A 19,737-nucleotide genomic window follows, 5' to 3' on the forward strand; every position below is an offset into this window, starting at 1 on the left:
CCCTCAGCGAACGTCATTAACTAGGTGCAAGCAGCAACACAACCTCTCTGAAGCTTAGATCTAGACCACCCCAAAAAGCCTTATTGGTTGTATAGTATTTCTACAACGGGGGTGCATGCGCGCCAGTTTCACGAGTGTAGGCGCAATACCAAATCTCCCCAACCAATACACATGTCAGGATTTGTTAGACTGCTTAGATCGGTTGTTGTTGAGGGGTAGACTATGACTTCCAATGTTCGAACTGATCAACCATAGATGAGATCTGTACGGATACAGGTAGGAATAAGGGAATCAATAAACCAATGAACAGCAAAGGGCATTCATTGCATATGCATCTCGCCTGTTTAGTCTCTGCGTTCATATCCTTTGTAGCTCAAATCAATCTGCAGCTCCCCACTTCATGGTTTTTAAAGCACCATCCAGTACCTTCCCATTCTTGGGCGGGAAAATGGTAAGGGTATCCATGACTGGGCCTCGGCCGCCCCGGCAAGGCACGGTCTGCATCCAGGCCTCTAGATAAACAGGATATATTTAGTTTCACTCTGTATTATCTCGTACTGGTTTCATCCCATGATAGATCACTCATTCCCAGGCTCCCAGCCCTAAGCGAGAAACGGCACAGACCGCCTTCATCCTAGAGCCTCGGGGAGCCAGGTCGTAAAACTGGAGCTGAGAACCACAAAATGCTGGCGATCAGCTGTGGAAGGATATCACTAGAGTTTGACCGAGGCTGAAGGTAACGAACGTACCTTCGCGGTCGTCGATGGACAACGAATCCATGATTTCACACTAAAGAAAGGTACTGGAATTGTATTGGAACAGTGGCAAACGGCAAAGCTTCTCGGATGGGCCCAGGTCCCGGGCGGAATCCACGACGAATCCACAACGGATCCACCGAAGCCACCTGACCAAATATGGTAGTGGTAATTGTTCAATCAAAGGCCTGCTTTCCAAGTACGTGGCCGATGTTCCTTCCCTTGTTCCCATCTCCACATTCGGGCTTGGAGCATTACCTTGTACACTTGTGTATTCACCGTAGCCACCGGTGTCATAACACGCAGAGAGATTTTTACAATAATTATGAGGTGAGTGAGGGGTTGTGAGGGGTTGTGGGTGAGATATGAGACAGAGCTTCAATGAGGGAAAATGTAAGACCTAAGTTCGCAAAGCAGGGCCTACAAACAGAGGAGCCTTTTCCCGGCTTTATCCTATATAAGATGTGCCCCTAGCCTGTCCTAGTGACCAGCACGTATCTTTTCTCTCTAAGCTGTGACTCCAATTATTCTTCGCCATGGACAAATACTACACTCTAGCCGAAGGTACGCCAGCTCACATTGTATTTGTGCTACTCTAACTACGTATAGGCTGTCCTTTTGCCAGTAGCGAAACGGCTGTTCTGATGCGGGGTCGAGGAGTTGGAGGGTTGGGATTGCTTCAGGATACCCAGCTCATTGAGACCCTGGCCCATTTCGCCCGTGAACGAATTCCAGAGCGGCTAGTGCCTTGTCTAGTTAATGCAACCTTTCAATATGGCTACTGACGTTCAAATAGTGTCGTCCATGCCAAAGCCGTCGGGTGAGCAGTTACAACCATCCCACAAAACTCTACGCTGACATTCGCCTAGAGCCTATGGTGAGTTCGAGGCTACCCGCGATTGCTCTGACTTTACGTCTGCTAGCTTCCTCAACGAAGCTGGAAAGAAGACGCCATTGCTCCTGCGCGTGTCCACCGTTGGGCCTGAGGCAGGGTCCGCCGATACTGCGCGGGATGTGCATGGGTGGGCAATGAAGCTTTATACGGATGAGGGAAATCAAGACTGGGTGTTTAACAACACAGTATGATCAGGTGGCCCCAGAGATTATCAGATTAAGATCGTCTAACTTTCCTCTACAGCCTGTTTTCTTCATCCGTGATCCGATCAAGTTCCCGTCCCTCAATCGATCTCACAAGCGACACCCACAAACCCATCTTCCTGACGCAGATATGGTAAGCCCCCTACTTGAAACAGGCATGGAACAAACCTAATTTCGCTTAACAGTTTTGGGAGTATGTCTGGCAACCTCTAGTTCCTGAATACCTCTGACCTGTTCAGTTTCCACGTTGGCAATCCCGAAGGCATGCATCAGCTTCTACACCTATTCAGTGACCGTGGCACCCCAAAGTCCGTCCGCCATATGAACGCGTATAGTGGACACACATATAAGTTTACTAAACCGGTAAGGGTCAATTATCAATCTGCGAGAGCCTCCTCTAACTCATATCCAGGATGGCTCATTTAAATACGCCAAAATCCACATCAAAACGCAGCAAGGGGTACAGAATTTCACGGCCGAGGAAGCCACAAAGGTCGCCGGAGAAAACCCAGACTATCTAATTCAGGATATGTTCGAGGCTATCAAGCGAGGCGACTATCCTGTGTGGAATGTCTACGTCCAACTGATGAGCGCTGAGGAGGCCGAGAACTATCGCTGGAATATCTTCGACATGACTAAGGTCTGGCCGCACAAGGATTTCCCTCTACAGCAAATTGGTCGCCTTACCTTGAATCGCAATGTAAGTCTCTGCAACTGTCCCTAGTCCGAACAACCGAAGGCACTGACTATAACAGCCGAGAAACTATTTCGCAGATATCGAGCAGGCCGCGTTTTCACCATCGACCATGGTCCCAGGCTTCGCAGCGTCCGCTGACCCTGGTAAGTCCACCTCTTTCTAGAAGATCGTAGCTAACTCGTTCAAGTCCTGCAAGCACGACTCTTCGCATACCCCGACGCAGCACGCTACCGTCTCGGCGTGAACTACCAGCAACTCCCCACCAACGCCGCAAAAGCCCCTGTCTACTGTCCTTTCCAACGGGACGGCAAGATGCGCTTTGACGATAACTATGGAGGAGACCCTAACTACGTTGGCTCCTCGCTTCAACCTACCAAATACTACCAAGACGTGAAAGGCACGAGCCCCCAGGCATTGAGTCTGCATACCGACCACGAAAAATGGGTGGGTGAGGTTTCTGCCTATGTGAGCGAGATCACGGATGAGGACTTTGTCCAGCCTGCTGCGTTGTGGGAAGTTATTGGGCGGGAGCCTGGTCACCAGCAGCGACTTGTCGACAATGTGGCTGCACATTTGAAGGGCGTGAAGAATCCGGAGTTGCGTAAGGCGGTCTATGGTAGGTTTAGGAGAATTACTGATATCAGACTAATCCACGGTTAACGCTGAACTAGGGCTTTTTCGTCGTATCGACGAGTCCCTTGGGTCGATGGTGCAGGAGCGGACAGAGGCTGCGAGGAACGCTTTGTGACAGCCGTGGTACTTGATTTTTTTGGTATTTAGTAACTAGCTTCGTCTCCGCAGGGCAGTATGATTGGAATATTCTGTTAGTTTCATTCGCAATCTTACCTTAGCTACTCTAGGTATGTAGTCTTGTAAGAGTCGGGCTTTCTTCCTTTCCACAAATCCACCAAGCCACTCATTGACTAGAGAAGTGTAGAACTTGGGCCATGTGATTGGTGTGGCAGTAACGCGTACATGAGAGACCGAACAGCAGGCTGTGTTTTTAGCAAGGACCGATTCCAGATTGGGGGATGGTGGGGCGTGTGGCTTGGCCCAATTCGCTCCAGGCATTCCGGGCCCCACAGCTCAGCTCAGCTGTGTGCTATGTACGGAGCAGGAATATGTGGCTAAGAAGTCATGTGATCTCTGTTCGCCATCCAATGTTCCGACCTGTCACCTTGCCTTACAGCACCCCATGGGCAAAAACCAACGATGTCTCAGCGGGCCTCCAGCTCCTCGAGCGGAAGCAACCAGTTCACCTTCGTGTCTGGGAACATCCAGTCGGAAGCTCGCAGCCATGCGATGCGGGAACACTGGAAGCGCCGCCACAAGCGCAATCAAGAAGCTAAGTCGAATCGCACCAGGAAAACATCTCGTACTCTGCTTCCACGCTCTATGAACAGTGAGGAACCCTCGTCGTCAGAGTTGCAGCAGAGTACTGCTTGGATTGAGAAGGCAAAAGAAAAAGAGACGGGCAATGCCGGGGCCGGGATCCCTGCTCAGCTGTTGTGCGGTATGGGTTATGCGCTGTCAAGCTCGAGGCCGGACCCGTTTCAGACTTGTCCTGTTCATCTGACGAGCCAGCATCAGAGACTACTGCATCACTGTGCGCATAGCGTTGGGTTATTGCTGCTTTTGGGCGGCGAATTGGCTGACGGATTCCAGGGATTGGCACCCATGCCGCGATGATGTTTGAAGAGCTGGAAGTGACCGAGTTTAACCCGATGAGAGATGTTTGGTTCCCGTTGGATCTGTCGAATGCATCGTCTTTTAATTGCATCATGGCGCATTCGGCTGCTCACTTGGCTCATTTATACGCTGGCACTCCGCCGCGGCGAGGGACGAATTCTGCGGACGCCTTGAAATATAAGATTGAGGCTGTCAGGATATTACGGCTTTGGCTTGCTGATCCTGAGAAGGAGCTTAGCGATGACTCTTTCGCTGCTACTGTTCGTCTCCTCACCTTTGAGGTATGTTCGCCGGGGAGGAATATCTCCTGAAAAATGGCTAATCCTTTCATTAGCGATACTGGGGCACCGCGGCCGATTGGCAGATTCACCGTGACGGTCTCCAGCGGATGATTGATGCCAAAGGCGGGGTTGAGGCTCTGCATGAGAACTGGCGTCTGGAGCTCGTTGTCTACCTGTGGGTGCAGCTTGCGAAGGGCTTGGTCGTGATACTGACTCTCTTAGTGTCTCACTAATGTCGCGGCCGTCATGGCTCGAGTCCATGAACAACCTTGACCAGATATCTCGCCCTCTTTTCTTTTCGTCTTTCCTACCATCCCGCTCCTCTCTCGATGTGCAGAAGGTGCGTTGTCTTTGGTTGATATCATTTATTCAGGACTTGAGAACCTTCATGGGTTCGTTTTACTCTGTGGGACTTTCTTCGTACCCTTCTATTCATTCTGCAGTCGGATTGCTGCGTCATCGATATCTGCTTTCCCTTCAGACCTCTTCTTACGATACACACATTACGGAATGGGAAGACAAAATGCTGGGGTGTTTGTTTTCTATCAGCATCATAGTGCAGGAATCAGCTTCGCTCTTGTCTGATGGCAATCGGACAACACCCATGTCAAATGCACTTGCTGAACTAGAGATCTTCCTACGGGATTCTCAAGTTATATGGAGAGATTCAGTCCACAGTTTGCACTCGATTCTCCATCAGAGCTTGACGCGGCTGTTCCAGGACGGCGAATTCAAGGTCAATTATGTTACTGACCTGGTGCAAGTCCTCGGCACTTTGAGCCTGGAAGCGCGCCAGGGGGTGGGCAGATGTCTTCTCAATTTGCTTTACTCCCTGGGAAACAAGGACCATACGTTATTGATAGACGATGGGTGGACACCGGATTCCCTTCTATCGTCGATGCACGGGCATTAACGTATGGGGACATGGCCTTATATTTATGATTTATGTAATGGACGATAACTATAAGCGATATTTATTGGTTTCCATGGAGTCCTCAGGCAATTACATCAAACCCCCGTAGGTCTGTCCCTCCTGTTCAAGCTGCTCATCCTCTTTGAGGTATTCTTTGAAGCCCCCCTCGTCCTTCTTTAGAACATCGTGCAGCCTGTTTTCATGGCTGCCTTGGTCCTTGTTGTCATCCTTGGATTCGTTTGCATGTTTGTGGTGGTGGCGGTCGAGGATCCGTTCCAAAAAGGGCTCCTGGTGCTCTGATTTCTGGGTGTCTGCGCTCATTCATTAGCAATTGGAAGTAGCAGAGAACGATTGACGAACCCTGAGGCATGTTGAATCAAATCAGATTTTTGTTTTATCTTGGATCTGAAAGTGAGTTGTTATTCAATCTTCTCGCCATTCTGCGCTATATAGTTAGCTCAACGGCGATCATGACGTAAGGTCGCTCCGATCTAGACACCCGCGACATTCCCGATCTAGTATAAGTAATTGACCAATCAGAACACGTATACCGGACTACCTAAGTAGGTAGATGTACCAACCGTGGTAAGTGCCTGCTATCAATGTACAACCCCGCATGATTACAACCCCATCATATCTTCCCGACGCTCCTCTACCTGCGGAGACAAACACCATCAGCAGAGCCCGCACTCTTGTCTACCGCTTCATTTCTAATCGCCACCCTCTCTATTCATTGCTCTGACAGAAGCATAGCCAAGGCTACTTAGGTTAGATTCTACTCTCCCTCCGTCTCGCAGTTCCCCTGTCACATACAAATGGGCTCCTTAGCCACCGGCGGTGCTCAACCCGTCGGCGCTGCCCTCACCCGCTCAGCCACTTTCCTCATCCTGTCCCTCACAAAGCCCGAATCTATCCCAACCGTCCGCTCAACCCTCGCCAGCATTCCGAACCTCGCCAAAAATGTCGCCTTCCGCGACTCAGCCGCCAATTTCGTCTGCACAGTTGGCATTGGCAGCTCTATCTGGGACCGTCTAACCGGCCTCCCACGCCCGAAAGAGCTGCATCCCTTTCGCGAAGTCAAGGGCGCCAACCACACCGCCATCTCCACTCCCGGCGACCTCCTCTTCCATATTCGCTCTGAGCGCCGCGACCTCTGCTTCGAGTTTGAGCGCCAGCTCATGGACCTCCTCGGCGACGCGGTGACGCTCGTCGATGGAACCGTAGGGTTCCGCTACTTCGACGCCCGCGATCTCCTCGGCTTCGTTGATGGCACAGCAAATCCCGTCGGCTCGGACATCCCATCTTCCATACTCGTCACCGCAGAAGAAGACCTCAATGCAGTCGGGGGAAGCTACGTCGTCGTCCAGAAATATCTGCACGACCTCTCCGCCTGGCGCGCCCTCTCAGCGGAACAACAAGAGCAGATCATCGGCCGCACAAAGTTCGATAACATCGAGATCGACGACGCCGAAGACGGTGAGCAGTGCTCGCACAAAACCCTCGCGACAATTGAGGACGAGAACGGCGACGAGAATGACATCCTCCGCGATAATATGCCCTTTGGGTCCCCCGCGTCTGGCGAGTTTGGGACTTACTTTATCGGGTACACCCGCCGGTTATGGGTCATCGAGAAGATGCTGGAGCGCATGTTCGTTGGGAATCCGCCTGGTATGCATGATCGGTTGCTGGACTTTTCGAAGCCATTGACGGGGACGGTTTTCTTTGCGCCGTCTGTAAGCGTGCTAGGTAGTCTCGCGCATTGATAGTATTGCGTCTGAGGTCTCGCACGTTAACTGTACCTAACTAATACGCAGCGAGAACACGCTAGAACGCTACTTATATGTGGCCAGTACCATTCCTACATTGTACCCATTTCGTGGGGCGTGCTGGGCCCTTAATGCAGTCCCCTGATAGCCGACTATTTCCACGGTTTGAACATAGGCAAGAAAAGTCCCGAGCCGACATTAGAAGTAGCGACGTAAAATTTTGCCATTTAGGAGGGCATACTCTTAGCATAATGTTTTATGCCGTCGCATCTCCCGGCATAGGATTCTGGAGGGTGCCGCGTGGGTCTATACATTTCAATCAAGGTAGAGATTCTTGTAATTATGATAACAAAGTCACATGGCCATAAAGCAAAGGCTAATTTGTCTATAGCAGTTAGCAGACGTTTGGGACGTGCTTTGACCGCTTTGGATAGATTACCGGCTTAGCAGTATATAGCCCAGTCGGCTGGAAATATAGTGAGTTAACGTAATCGGTAAGTGAGCGGCTATTGTAATTGAGCGGCCGCCCTACCATGCCATATCAGCCAGTTCGAAATATGAAGCTACCTCAACTCCTAGAACAGGATTCTATTGCAAAAGCTAGTTGTTCTTACGCTGCAGACATTACAATCACTTATAGGCTAGAATATGGCAGTCACTACAGGCGTATAGGGGAGTAGTGTACCCCCGAAGATTAAGATAAGATTAACCTAAAAGGTGGTACAGAGATATATATATCTTACCACTGCTATACTACTCACCATCATCTAAAATATAAAATTAACTATACATCTAGATTTTGTTAGTAAACCTAATATTTTATTTAATATATAGATAGTTATGATCATTCTCTATCTATATATATAAATATATATCCCTATCTGGGCCTGAATTAGGTTAGATAAGCTAATCAGTTCTAGGAGCCTGGAGATCAACTTCAGTCTTGGCCGCCCCGGATCCATTGTTGAGGGCCTTGATGCGCTCGATTAGTCGCTGGATGAGGCCCTTGCTGGACTCTTCCTAGTATCGAGGCTAGGCAGAAGCCGGTAATTTTGTTGGATGGCGTCCCTCAAAAATCAGCAACAATTTCTCCAGGTTGGTATTCCTGGAGAAGGTCGATAACCTGTGCGGGAAGTCGCGGCTTTGGAATGATGTTTTGTGGCCGGATCGGTGGTTCATAGTATAATCCACGGAATGCACTTTGGCGATGCGACACCGGGGCCTTTAAGCGCCTGGGTATTGTTTTTGGGATCAGTGGCGATTATATCAAATTTGTTTGTCCAACGGCTAGGTACAGTCCTTTCTCCCGAAGGCGAGTACGTCGGTGGGAAGGATGAGAGATCCAGTGTGGCCATCGCATACGTATGGTTTAGTCTGGCGAAGAATGGATATTTGAGGGAACATCCTATTAATCCTTTCGCTACCAATCGTCACAATAAATGTCTTTGCTCATTCCAAAGAGAGGAGGTAGCACGGAAAAATCTGACAACCAAGTCTGTCGATAAGATGGCTGTATAGGATATCAAAGCCTATCTCTTGAGAAGCCCTGCATCCTCCTGCAAAACGCGATTTAGGCCAGTCCTCTTCACACAGTTCTCGAAAGCAAACGACCGAGCCAGATCCTCTATCTCCTGCTCCGTTTTATCTCGGAACAGCTCTGCAAATTCCCAACCCAGATACTCACTCAGTAGACACTCCCTGACTGCTCGCTCGACCTGACGGTCAAACGTCCAGACGGGCGGATATTTCTTCTGCCGCAGCTCGGGCCCGATCATGTCCCGCAAGCCTTGGAGAAACGGCTCATAGACATCTTTGACGGCCTTTTTATCTGTGCAGCCCCAAAAGTCCAGCCCGAGACGCTGCTTCTTCGCTACAAACGGCGCAATGAGCTTCATATATGGCGACTCGGGATCAACATACACCATCCCCTGGTACCCGATATCCTTGTACAGCCAGATGCTCCAGCTAATGTCAGTCTCCGCATAAATCCTCAACTGCTCCCTCAGCACGCCCAACCTTGCCTCATTCGTCGCCTCAGCATCCTCTTCCCGCGCATCAGGATACACGGGCCCAAACTCGCCGTTCCAGATCGGCACCCCACGCTCTCGCATGAACTGCACCTTCCGCTCAAACTGCCTCCGCAATTTGGCCTTTTGCTCGTCCGTCCCCACATACACTTCCTGCCCGGGGAACCCCATCTTGGCGTAATCATGGCACGCATAGACTGCGTTGGGAAGGACAGTGGTGAACTGCGAGAAGTCCATCGCGTAGGTATTCCCATCCACGAAGAGGATGTGGTCAGGATCCACGGCGCGGATGGCTCTCTCGACGCGCTCGTACCACGAAATCAGCCGCGTGTGCTCGGGATCTGCGGGTTCATTGAGCGGATTGTACCCCGCTATTATAGGATCTCCCGCGTAATGCTTCGCGATCTCGACCCACAGATTGACCATCTGGTCCTGGAAGACCTTGAAGTCCCAGAAGAGGGCGCGGGTGAGCCCGCTATCGCTGTGCCAGTCTTGGTTCTGGCCTCCGGGGACGGCGTGGAGGTCGAGAATAACGTACAGGTTGAATTGGCGGCAGATGTTGACTATGCGGTCTAAGAGGGCGAAGCCAGACTTCTTGATTACGGTGGGGTCGGTGTCGTCGATGAAGTGGCGGTAGTTGAAGGGGAGGCGAAGGCAGTTTAGACCTAGCGAGGCGAAGAAGGCCGCGTCACCCTCGGTGAAGGAGTAGTGGATTAGGCGGTCGAAGAAGAACTGGGCCTTTTCAGGGCCCAGCACGGCGCTCATCTGGGCACGATGCTCGTTTTCGTGGCCGCTGTAGCCTGTGATGAAGTTTTCCATGTTGAGATAGCCGCCCAGAGCTGCACCCTTGAGGACGACCGGGTTGCCGAATGCATCGACGATGGATGTGCCGGAGACATGGAGGAGGCTGCCTTTGAATACGGGAGTATTATGTGTGGTTGAGCCGTTGGCCTGAGGAGACATGGTTGATTGACTGCAAGGTAGAGTATTGAGTTGAAGTGGTAGTTGCTTTGAAAAGGGAGATAACGAAAATTTGGCTCTCTTTGAGATAGCGACTCGAGGGAATTATTTAACTTCTATCTAATGCGATTCGCATCGACACATAAGGACTTTCCATCGTGTGTATCTTCCCCACATCCTTCAGGGCGATACTCCGCGATGGTGTGGCAATGGCGTCCACCGTCATGCGACATTCCGTTTCACCACAGATTGACATTAAAGTCGTCTGTAAAATTCCACTGGATAAATGAGTTCAATCAGGGGTAAATGCACGGCTAAACCGCGCTGGGATCGATAGGTCTATCATGCTCTGGACATTGAGCCGCCTTCTCAGAAACCAGTGTTGAAGCGCCCCTCGAAGGTTCGGCCGGCTACGTACAGAATTATTGATGATGGTTTAACAGAAATATATATATATACTATGCAGTATCCAAAATTCGTACTCGCGCCCAGAGTAACTCCAATATCGGACGTATGAACCTGCAGTCCGCGGACTCCCCCTCCCAATACCTGTTCAGATCGATCGCCAGCGCAACCGCGTGTTTCCAGTTCTCAGGTAGCATTAGAGGCGATGGCACTCCTTGTTCCAAAGAAGATTGTACCACTGAAGCTGCAGCCAGCAGGGTCAAGGCACTCCGGTTACAGGACCGAATCAGACACACCGTGCCATGGTGCCGATGATAGAATCCCGGCTGATTTACATACATCCTCTCCACATGGCGGTGGAGACCTTTCTGGACGAGGCTGCAGAGTAAAGGACTCCATCTATGGGTATGCTGGCAACCTGTCCGGTTGATTGCTGCGTCTATGAAAGGCCAGTAGATCATCTCGTAGAAGTTGAGGAGGTGTCCCCTCAAGATGAAATGAGAGATATCGTCGTTTTCAGGTGGAGCTTGGAGTGAGAGAATAGCCGGCAAGGCAGTAACCCATTCCTGAGCTTGCTCCTCATGCTCCTCCGTCGCCTTGGCCAGTTCCTCCAGTAAGTCAGATTCCGGCGAGACGGGCACGTGGAGAATGGAACTGGCGACTCGGAAATGTAGCCGCCGAAGAGAGATTTCGGACAAGTAAAAGTACCACGCAAGACGTTCCCGCTGTGCACTCTCATCCATGGCCATCGCGGTAGGATCAGAGGCAGGAATAACCTCGTGCGATTCCGGCGGGGTAGGGAAGAACGGCGGATAGATCGCCAGTTCTGCCTGCGAGAGAGCAAAGTCTGGCGCTTGCAGATCAAGGCGGATCTCTCGTTCGGATTTCCAGGCGGACCAGTAGATTGCTTGCTCCGCGATGCGGTTGCTCTGCAATGGCACTCCGGATCGGTTCCCAGGTCGAAGAAAAGAAAACTGTTGACAGCACGCCAGCGCCTGTAGGAAGTATCTCCACGCATGCTCCCGCTGGAAAATACTCATCATGTAGACCCCGGATAAAAACAGACATTGAGCCTCCCTCAAGCCTCCCGAGCAGAAGACGCTCCCGATGCGTTTCTGGGCCGCCGTGTAAAGGGATTGCGCAGTCTGGTAGACCTCGGTACCGGGATGTGTCTGGCACTGGTCCTCGCCGAATGGAGTGGCTAGTGTCCCCAATGCGCAGACTAACAAGGCCAGGCACGAGTCGGGAGACCAGTCGATCCCATGCATGGAGATGCGGGTAAAGAGGCGGCGCGTCTCGCGTTCGTTGAGGATGGGGTTCTTGACATGGACATGTGTGAAGAATCGGTCCACGGCTGAACCGGTAAATTGCGCATTGAGATCAACCGCTGCGAGATTGGTGGTGTCAGACCATGCTGGCGATACCTGCTCCTGCATTCCAGGGGTGGTAGGATCGAGCCCGAGACATTGCCACTGAAGGATGTTCTCCAGCGGTTGAACAAGCACCCGCGCTGGATCTACCGTCTCGACTTTCGAGGTTACCGTCGGCTTGGGTAGAACGTTTTCTGGTGATTTCGGAGGAAAATCCGTAGCGTCGCCCTGGGAGCGCAAGATGTGCTGTTCGATCTCGTCCAACCGCTCGAGAATTTTGATACTTGCCGGGTCGTAGCTAGAAAGATCCACGGGTGATTGGATGCATTTCGCCCCGACCTTTAGGCAGAATGAACAGGATGGCTTGAGGTTGTCGCATTTGGTGCGTCGAGCACGGCAGACCTGACAGGCTGTGACGGCTCGCTTGCGCGGATACGCAGCAGTGCCTCTGGGGGCGGGTCTTTTGGACGTCGTAGCTGGGGTTTGATTCGGACTTTGCGGGGAGGATGGCATGTTAGTGAGAGTAGACTATGTGCATGTCTGGTGAGGAACAAATAGCGGAGACGTGACCATCGCGGAGTATCGCTCTGGACGATGTCTTATAAGGTGGTCGAATTAAGGTTCGGTGGAGAACCGGCTTCCGGACGAAAGCCATAGCGACGAATCAGGCCGCACGAAGGAGCCGGTACGGCGCGGAATGTCGCTCCTTAGAAGGGTCTGATTCTGGAACTAGAACTGAAGCGGACCAGGCACTCTTGTGCTGGATATTTCGAGTAATCCTGGTAAACGAAAGCATTATGAGATGGAAGGATAATCCTTGCCCTGGGTTGTCTGCCTTCAAGTATAGTCTAAACTGTTCAGGTTAAGTCTATCAGAAGCATTCAAATTCAACAGCGTTATTATCATATAAGCATAATCAGTTGGTGAGCCTATATTATTACCAAGTCGACTTTAATTACCACCCTATAGATAGACCATATTCTACAGAGGAGGATGGTGGTGGTCACTTGTTGAGAACCAGCCATGGGCCATCAGCCACCGTCCACCTAGGTATGGTTAAGCGGAGTCTGTCTAGCCGAAAATCCGAGTTCCGGTTGATATCTTTTGAGGGGCAAAGTTTGATGCTTGACTTTCTCGGTTTCTCCCCACACAGACAACCCCAGATCATCCGGGGGACCATGAATCTGGCTACCTCCATCGCCCTCAATTACCCGGAAATGGTGCAGTAAGTTTACTAACTCACCACTCCTTAGTTAACATGGTTCGAGTGACATCTTGAGGGCATGTGGCCGGTTATTCTCCTGACGCCTTGCGCAAGATGTCCTGCATAAAGAGACCGTATCTCTCACCATTCTGCTGCAGGAGATCAGTTCCACACGCACCACAACTTCATATAACAAAGACAACATGGAAGACAAAGATCTCTCTATTCAGCATGACGAGGCTATTGGTCTATCTCCAATTGCCGACAAGAAAATGCACACCACAGCCGACAATGACCATGAGCATTCTCTGACCCTTCAAGATGTCTGGAAGCACCATAAAGCGCTGATCGGCTGGTCATTCTACTGGGCTTTTTGTGCTATTGGCTGGTATGCCCTATCTATTTACGTCTACGGATAGGAAAGATACTGACAGGGACATCAGGGGCTTCGACTCTCAAATCAACGGCGCCATGATCTCGGTCCCATCCTTCCGGCGCGACTTTGGCTACATCTTCGATAACGAGCCGGTCTTGCCTGCCAATTGGCAGACTGCCTTCAACGTCATAAGCTCCGTGGGAGGGTTCTTCGGTGGCTTCATCTGCAGCTGGCTAGCCGATCGCGCGGGAAGGAAACCCGCCCTGCTAGCTGCCATCCTCCTTTGCGCCGGTGGCTGTCTTGGAGAAGTCTTCTCCGGCACTCGGGTCGCCTTCCTCATATCCAAGCTCATTCTCGGAGTTGGCCTCGGATTCTATCTTACTCTCGGGCCACTAGTATGCAGCGAGATCGCCCCCGTTGCGATACGTGGCCTGTCCACTGCAGGCATCAACCTCGGTATCGCTATCGGCCAGCTTCTCTCTAACGCCGTCATCAAGGCTTTTGGCTCACGGACCGATCGCTGGGCATATGCAGGCCCGTTCGCCGTCCAGATGATCTTCACCGTCATTCTACTTTTCGGTTTGCCGTTCGTGCCTGAAAGCCCATGGTACCATGCTCGCAAGAATCAATCCGAAAAGGCGCTTAAATCCCTTCAGCGCCTCTGGGGTAAGGACTTTGACGCACAGTCTAAGCTCAGCGCGCTGCAAACTACCATCGAGGAGGAATCGCTGCAGAAGAAGGCCAGCTTCGCGGACTGTTTCCGCGGCACCAATCGTCTGCGCACGGGTATCTCCGTGGGCGTCTTTGCGTGCCAGCATTTTGTCGGCATCATTTTCGTCCTGGGCTACTCGACCTATTTCTTCCAACTCGCAGGACTCGACGAGGCGCACTCTTTTGATCTTGGAGTTGGTGTTACGGCCTGCGGAGTCGCAGGAAACATCACCAGCTGGTTTGTAGTGGAGCGCGTGGGCCGACGCCCAATCTTCGTCGGCGGCATGGCGGTATTGACAGTCCTCCTCTTACTGATTGGCATCATGGATGTTGTGCCTACCGGTGCTGCCAAGTGGGTGCAGGCATCCTGCACCGTTATCTACGCGTTCGTCTACTTCCTCACCATTGGCGCCATCGCGTTCGTCTTACTAAGCGAAACCTCGAGTCCGACTCTACGTGCTCGCACCACTGCCTTGGCTACCGCGACTCAGGCTGTGTTTGGAATTGCGATGAACTTTGCTGTTCCGTATATGGTCAATCCGGACGAGGGCAACTTGAAGGGCAAAGTGGGGTTTGTGTTTGGTGGGTTGGCTGCTGCTGCCACGCTGGGAAGCTATCTCTACATTCCCGAATTGAAGGGCCGAACGTTCATTGAGATTGATTACTTGTTCGTGAGACGTGTTCCCCCACGGAAGATGGGTGGTACTGTGGTGGAATGAGATGTGGACGGTACAGATGCGCCGAAGGATGAACGCTATGACAAGAGCAGAAATATGAGTCCTTCGTGGATTCTTGCAAGGCCACTTGATCCGTACTCTGAATAATACAGCCTATGTGCTACTGCCGAATAGGATACATTGATTACATTGTGAATATGGAGCGTTGATCCGTAAACAACTGATCCGGCCGTACTGAAAACGATATTTGACTCGATTGTAGATGGCAGCATAAGGATAGGGATCGTAAGGAACTACAGGTGAACTTCGGCACGCTTGAGGCAACGCTTACTGTGTCGACGGCCGCGAGTCGGTTTGGGCTGCCGAAATTCTTTTTGCATTTGAATATCGCGTATGCGATCCTAAGAAGCAAGGTGGGTTAAGCGGGGTTCGAATATTGAGGCAGCTAGAAGTCCATCCTACATGCATACACCCATGTGCTTTGACGTGCATTCAAATTATCAGATAGCATGAGCCTTATTAAGTCTCTTATCTATTGTAGGTCTATAGTCTATGGAGAATTAAGGGAATGCAAGAATCAAACGAGACTGCCAGTGCGGATTGAGAGCTTCTCTGGTCTGAGATTTGTCGATGACCCCACACTTGGTAAATCAGGAAAGGGGCAAATGAACTGAGGAATCAAGTATCTCCCCAAAAAAGGGTACAAGGAAAAAGAAAAAAGAAGAGGTCAAAGGGAGACACGGTTAAATAGGCAATTTAACCCAAGGTCCTTTCTGATTTTATAAACAGAAGTGCCACATAGCCATCGTGGCCGAGCCAAATCATTCGGACTTCTTGGACGCTTTCGTCCGCAGTTTCATCATCAAGTAGACCATGGAATAGGAACTGAGGATGAAGATGACAGTGATACCCGTGTCCCGCCAGGCGTAGTAACAGTCGTTCAGGTTGAGGGTCCGGAGGTAGTCGGCCCCGGTGCGGTATTCGCAGACACGACAGTGGCTGGTGGCTTGCGGATTCGTCAGGTGGGCATATTGGCCGGAGCCACCGGTTTCCAGATAAAGTCGAAGGTACTCGGTGCAGGTCTGCGAAGCCGGGGGATCGAAGACGGCGTACTCGGAATCGCGACAGTGCACCGGGGCGGAGAAGATATTGAAGGTCAGCAGGGCGCCCGAGACATACGTGTACGGTCAGACTGGGGAAGAAGATCTCCTCAGTATTGATCACAATCTGGCCCTGATACTGCTCGGCCTCCCGGCGATCCATCGTCCCGAAACGGACATCGCCCTCGACCGTCGCATACCCACGTCTTCGGTTTGCCAGCAGTTTGAGTAAGGTGGTACAACCGGACCCTGGCCGGCCAAGAACCAGCAACATTTCGCCCGGCCGGACACAGCCGTGGCTCCGATCCAGGGTGGTCGTCATTCCTTACTAGGCCCTAAGGTTCTGCCAGTGGTGCCGCACATTAAATTGGGACAGGAAATTGTAATTGATGGCGGCATCCTGGTCTTTCACCCGCACTGTGAGGTCCTGCCAGGTCACCGCGTGAGCCTCCCGCGCTTGCATCTGATGGACGCGATCAGCCAGCGGCCATATCTCAGGTGGTGCCGCGGCCGAATTCCCCGTGATTGTGGAGGTGCTGTAGCTGGGCTCGGCCTGATCCTCCCCGCTACAGGCGGCGCTCTGTCGTCCTCCGCCATGATAAGGTAACAGCAATCAGCAGCTCAAACCCCCTATCTCTCTTGGACCGAGCGAGAAACACGGCAACGCACAACTGTAACACAAAGAAATGCACGAAAGAGGGGAAAAAAGTGGAATAAGAAAGAGAGAGAGAGAGGCAAAAGTGGAGTAAAGAATGTACGGCCTAGTACCAAGAGAGGGGGAACATTTAAAGTTGGGGGCGACAGCTGGTCTGAAATTTCCCTGTCCGGCTCTGTGTAGCGGTTGCATAGACGGATTTCATGTCCGACACCAGGAGAGAGAGGGGAAGCCCTTTTGTATCTCGTCGCATACCACATTGCCAGAAGATAGCTAGGTCAAGTTCTTAGTATAAAACCATATAGTTTCCACTAATAGGTATGAACAGTTGGCCAAGCCCCACAAAGTGATACAGAACTTTGACAGAGCTTCGGCTCAGGCTGAAGGTATCTTAGTAGGGAACGGCAGATTCTTCGCTCGCTGCGGCCTCTGGCTGTGGTTTCATGCGGATCCAGCCCTGCCAAGCCCAGGTACCCGAGACTGTACGGAGTAGAATCTCAATTCGGATCTCACGAGACGGGGCGGCTGATGCTGGCAGGGATGAATGGGTGGCAGTGTTAAAAATCATTCTATACCTATAGTGATTTTTGAAGGTTGATGCGTATATATAAAACCCACCACTGATTTTATACCAACCTATGCCAGAAATGATTATTCCCTTATGTCTCACCAACGACTAGATATTTTGAATTGATATTTCAGGCGTAGATAGACTAGTCCATCTAGTGATATTAATATTTCTAAAGAAATCTTAGGATTTAGTGATTACTAAGTAAAATGGTGTGAGTTAGTTAGTTAACCTGAATGGATAAAACCTCAAAAACCATAATCAACAGTTTTAACTAAACTCGAATTGGTTTCACCCTAGGGAAACCGAGACACCTTGGACTAACCCACCCCATCCCTCGGTGCTTTTCTTCTGCACCCATGCATCGAAGACGTGGTGGTACTTGCGATATAGGGCAGGGGGTAAGGTCTGGATATTTTGTATGCAGATATTGGCAATGTCAGAGGGAGAACAGACTATGGCACTGACAAAACCAGATGCAGTAGTCATGAGCACTGGAAGAGATGCTGAGCATGGTCCTTGCTACTTTCATAGAGACCGATGCGGATAGAGCTATATGTCGCTGTAGTCATTAGCTAGGTCTATCATGACGATAGTGTGGAGGAATACGGAAATTGTCTGATGAATCCTGCAGATAGCTGGTATTGTCAGTAGATGTAATGCAGTGGTGTCGAAAATGTACCCCTCGGCATAACCCTGAAACACCCTCGTCCATAATGATGAGTTTAGCAGTGTGGATAGTACCTTGTCGCCCTGCCTCATCTGCATTCAGACCCCAACTGGATTAATAAGCACGCATCCACCGCTTTATTTGCTTGCCTCTCTCATGTCTAACGGATGAGATACCACCACTGCCATGCACGAAGCCGAACCTCCGAACCATGTCGGATAATCTATCCGCTTGTTCGCAGCAGGAAGGCAATGGATACCTCCTTATATTTCAGATGTATTCATGGTAACTATTGTTAAGGTCTGTGTATGTCTCTTCAGCCACTACAAATTCACAGTATGTACCGGTACTTCCATTTGTACCGCGTGTGGGAGCATTCCCTCAGTAGGATCGCCGCCTTGGACATATTTCTGGAAACCGAGAGATATCGCCCTTTGTCCCGCTTTGTGTAAATATTTAGGCTTGGCGCGAAGAAATACCTGAGACATCAGACGAGACCTGGAGCCACCGATGTGGTACCTTAACTACTTAAAAGGCAATGCACTGGAAGAATCAGATGTACATTGGTTAGCTTTTTCATATGATTATTTAGCGGATACAAGAGACTGCCAGCTGCTCCTGATTGATTTGCTGGCTCCATGGCTCATACTTGGTTTATAGTTAGAGGACAAGACATAGATTGTACGGATTAGGCAGTAGATAATCCAAGTGGGTAAAGAAAATTTTTTTAAGACACAACCCATCATTTCCTTAGGGTCCATCAACACGTTGTGATATGACATAATAAAGAAGCAACAAGGCAGTATTAAGTGACAGGGCCAAGTCTCCTCCATTAGGCCACCCCATATAACTCCACACCCATCGTACAAGCGTAGTGAACAGCACGATCAAAATTATACTAAAAATTCAGCACCTCATCTCCTAGTTCACTGTATATAGGACTGTGCTTACCTCCATCGGTTCTGTACAATGCTCTTAAGAGTCCTGATCCGCCGTGAAGGGACTGCTGAGGAGGAAGAGTAAGGAATTGATGTAGAAGGTTGTTTATCAGCATCCATCTGATTGAGTCTGACCATATACTAGATTGTGGTCAATGGGATAAAGGAAGAAAACAGATTTTCACAAAATGGTTACTGCCTCGGAATTGATGATAGTAGGATGAGAACAGATAGGGCCATGCTAGGTACTTAACCGACCCCTTCAACGAACGCTAACTGAGACACACCCCCACCCCCCCACTCACCCGGCACTTCCGAGGGCCTGTAGGGCTGTTATCCAGAATCCATATTCTGAAGACATGGATTTTATGTAATAGGAAGCTCTAGTGCTTCAATAGCACATGCTTTTGCGGATACCATTACATTATCTTGCAAGTGCAATTGTATATTCAGAATCAAGTACTTCCTGATATCCTACGCTAAACACGAACGCAGTACTATAAATGTTCGGGATGTGCCCCCTCCCACCCCCTAAACAACTGATTTTTCCATTGCAGGACTCTCTTTTGCTCAAATACTGGCATGAAATTCTTGGTTTTCCTTCTCTCTCTCTTGGCCTCCAGCCGGGTCACTCTGGGGGCACCCGCTGCCATTGTGGATCTCGCTGAGCTTCCTTCAGATACGAGTCTTGAGATCCGGTCTCTCAACCCAGCTGATGAGCCTCTGGCGATTCTGGAGCAGAGGGACTATAGGGTCTGTGAGATAGTCAGGCGAACAATTCGGACCATTGGCACCAGCAAGATCACATAAGACAGAGGCTACCTTTTCGCAACTCTGATGTCTGGAAAGCTAAGAAGTTCTAGGCTCGTCTATATCA

The 19,737-nt window shown here is 50.6% G+C and overlaps 8 protein-coding genes across 8 annotated transcripts; 4 read left to right on the plus strand and 4 right to left on the minus strand.

Moving 5' to 3' along the window:
* Window positions 1-1,291: 1,291 nt before the first annotated feature.
* Aud_010945 (catalase) lies at window positions 1,292-3,298 on the plus strand (the record flags this gene model as incomplete). The annotated part of the gene is made up of 12 exons (XM_043295776.1): window positions 1,292-1,319; window positions 1,365-1,498; window positions 1,552-1,575; window positions 1,625-1,632; window positions 1,679-1,835; window positions 1,894-1,986; window positions 2,039-2,046; window positions 2,093-2,216; window positions 2,266-2,553; window positions 2,609-2,693; window positions 2,738-3,166; window positions 3,222-3,298. 12 exons carry the CDS (start codon window positions 1,292-1,294, stop codon window positions 3,296-3,298), a joined length of 1,455 nt encoding a protein of 484 aa, XP_043151711.1.
* Window positions 3,299-3,762: 464 nt separating this feature from the next.
* On the plus strand, window positions 3,763-4,753 carry Aud_010946 (uncharacterized protein; the record flags this gene model as incomplete). The annotated part of the gene is made up of 3 exons (XM_043295777.1): window positions 3,763-4,156; window positions 4,216-4,520; window positions 4,574-4,753. 3 exons carry the CDS (start codon window positions 3,763-3,765, stop codon window positions 4,751-4,753), a joined length of 879 nt encoding a protein of 292 aa, XP_043151712.1.
* Window positions 4,754-5,523: 770 nt separating this feature from the next.
* Window positions 5,524-5,803, minus strand: Aud_010947 (uncharacterized protein; the record flags this gene model as incomplete). Its single annotated transcript, XM_043295778.1, has 2 exons — window positions 5,524-5,744; window positions 5,794-5,803. 2 exons carry the CDS (start codon window positions 5,801-5,803, stop codon window positions 5,524-5,526), a joined length of 231 nt encoding a protein of 76 aa, XP_043151713.1.
* Window positions 5,804-6,248: 445 nt separating this feature from the next.
* Window positions 6,249-7,196, plus strand: Aud_010948 (Dyp-type peroxidase; the record flags this gene model as incomplete). Its single annotated transcript, XM_043295779.1, has 1 exon — window positions 6,249-7,196. One exon carries the CDS (start codon window positions 6,249-6,251, stop codon window positions 7,194-7,196), a length of 948 nt encoding a protein of 315 aa, XP_043151714.1.
* A 1,532-nt stretch (window positions 7,197-8,728) lies between these two features.
* On the minus strand, window positions 8,729-10,189 carry Aud_010949 (glycoside hydrolase family 5 protein; the record flags this gene model as incomplete). Its single annotated transcript, XM_043295780.1, has 1 exon — window positions 8,729-10,189. The coding sequence occupies one exon, from the start codon at window positions 10,187-10,189 to the stop codon at window positions 8,729-8,731; it is 1,461 nt and encodes a 486-aa protein (XP_043151715.1).
* A 455-nt stretch (window positions 10,190-10,644) lies between these two features.
* On the minus strand, window positions 10,645-12,474 carry Aud_010950 (uncharacterized protein; the record flags this gene model as incomplete). The annotated part of the gene is made up of 1 exon (XM_043295781.1): window positions 10,645-12,474. The coding sequence occupies one exon, from the start codon at window positions 12,472-12,474 to the stop codon at window positions 10,645-10,647; it is 1,830 nt and encodes a 609-aa protein (XP_043151716.1).
* Window positions 12,475-13,368: 894 nt separating this feature from the next.
* Window positions 13,369-14,971, plus strand: Aud_010951 (putative MFS alpha-glucoside transporter; the record flags this gene model as incomplete). Its single annotated transcript, XM_043295782.1, has 2 exons — window positions 13,369-13,553; window positions 13,609-14,971. 2 exons carry the CDS (start codon window positions 13,369-13,371, stop codon window positions 14,969-14,971), a joined length of 1,548 nt encoding a protein of 515 aa, XP_043151717.1.
* Window positions 14,972-15,750: 779 nt separating this feature from the next.
* Aud_010952 (uncharacterized protein) lies at window positions 15,751-16,351 on the minus strand (the record flags this gene model as incomplete). The annotated part of the gene is made up of 2 exons (XM_043295783.1): window positions 15,751-16,041; window positions 16,109-16,351. 2 exons carry the CDS (start codon window positions 16,349-16,351, stop codon window positions 15,751-15,753), a joined length of 534 nt encoding a protein of 177 aa, XP_043151718.1.
* Window positions 16,352-19,737: the final 3,386 nt, after the last annotated feature.

Source organism: Aspergillus udagawae (genome assembly GCF_001078395.1).
Source record: "Aspergillus udagawae IFM 46973 DNA, scaffold_9, whole genome shotgun sequence".
NCBI lineage: Eukaryota > Fungi > Ascomycota > Eurotiomycetes > Eurotiales > Aspergillaceae > Aspergillus > Aspergillus udagawae.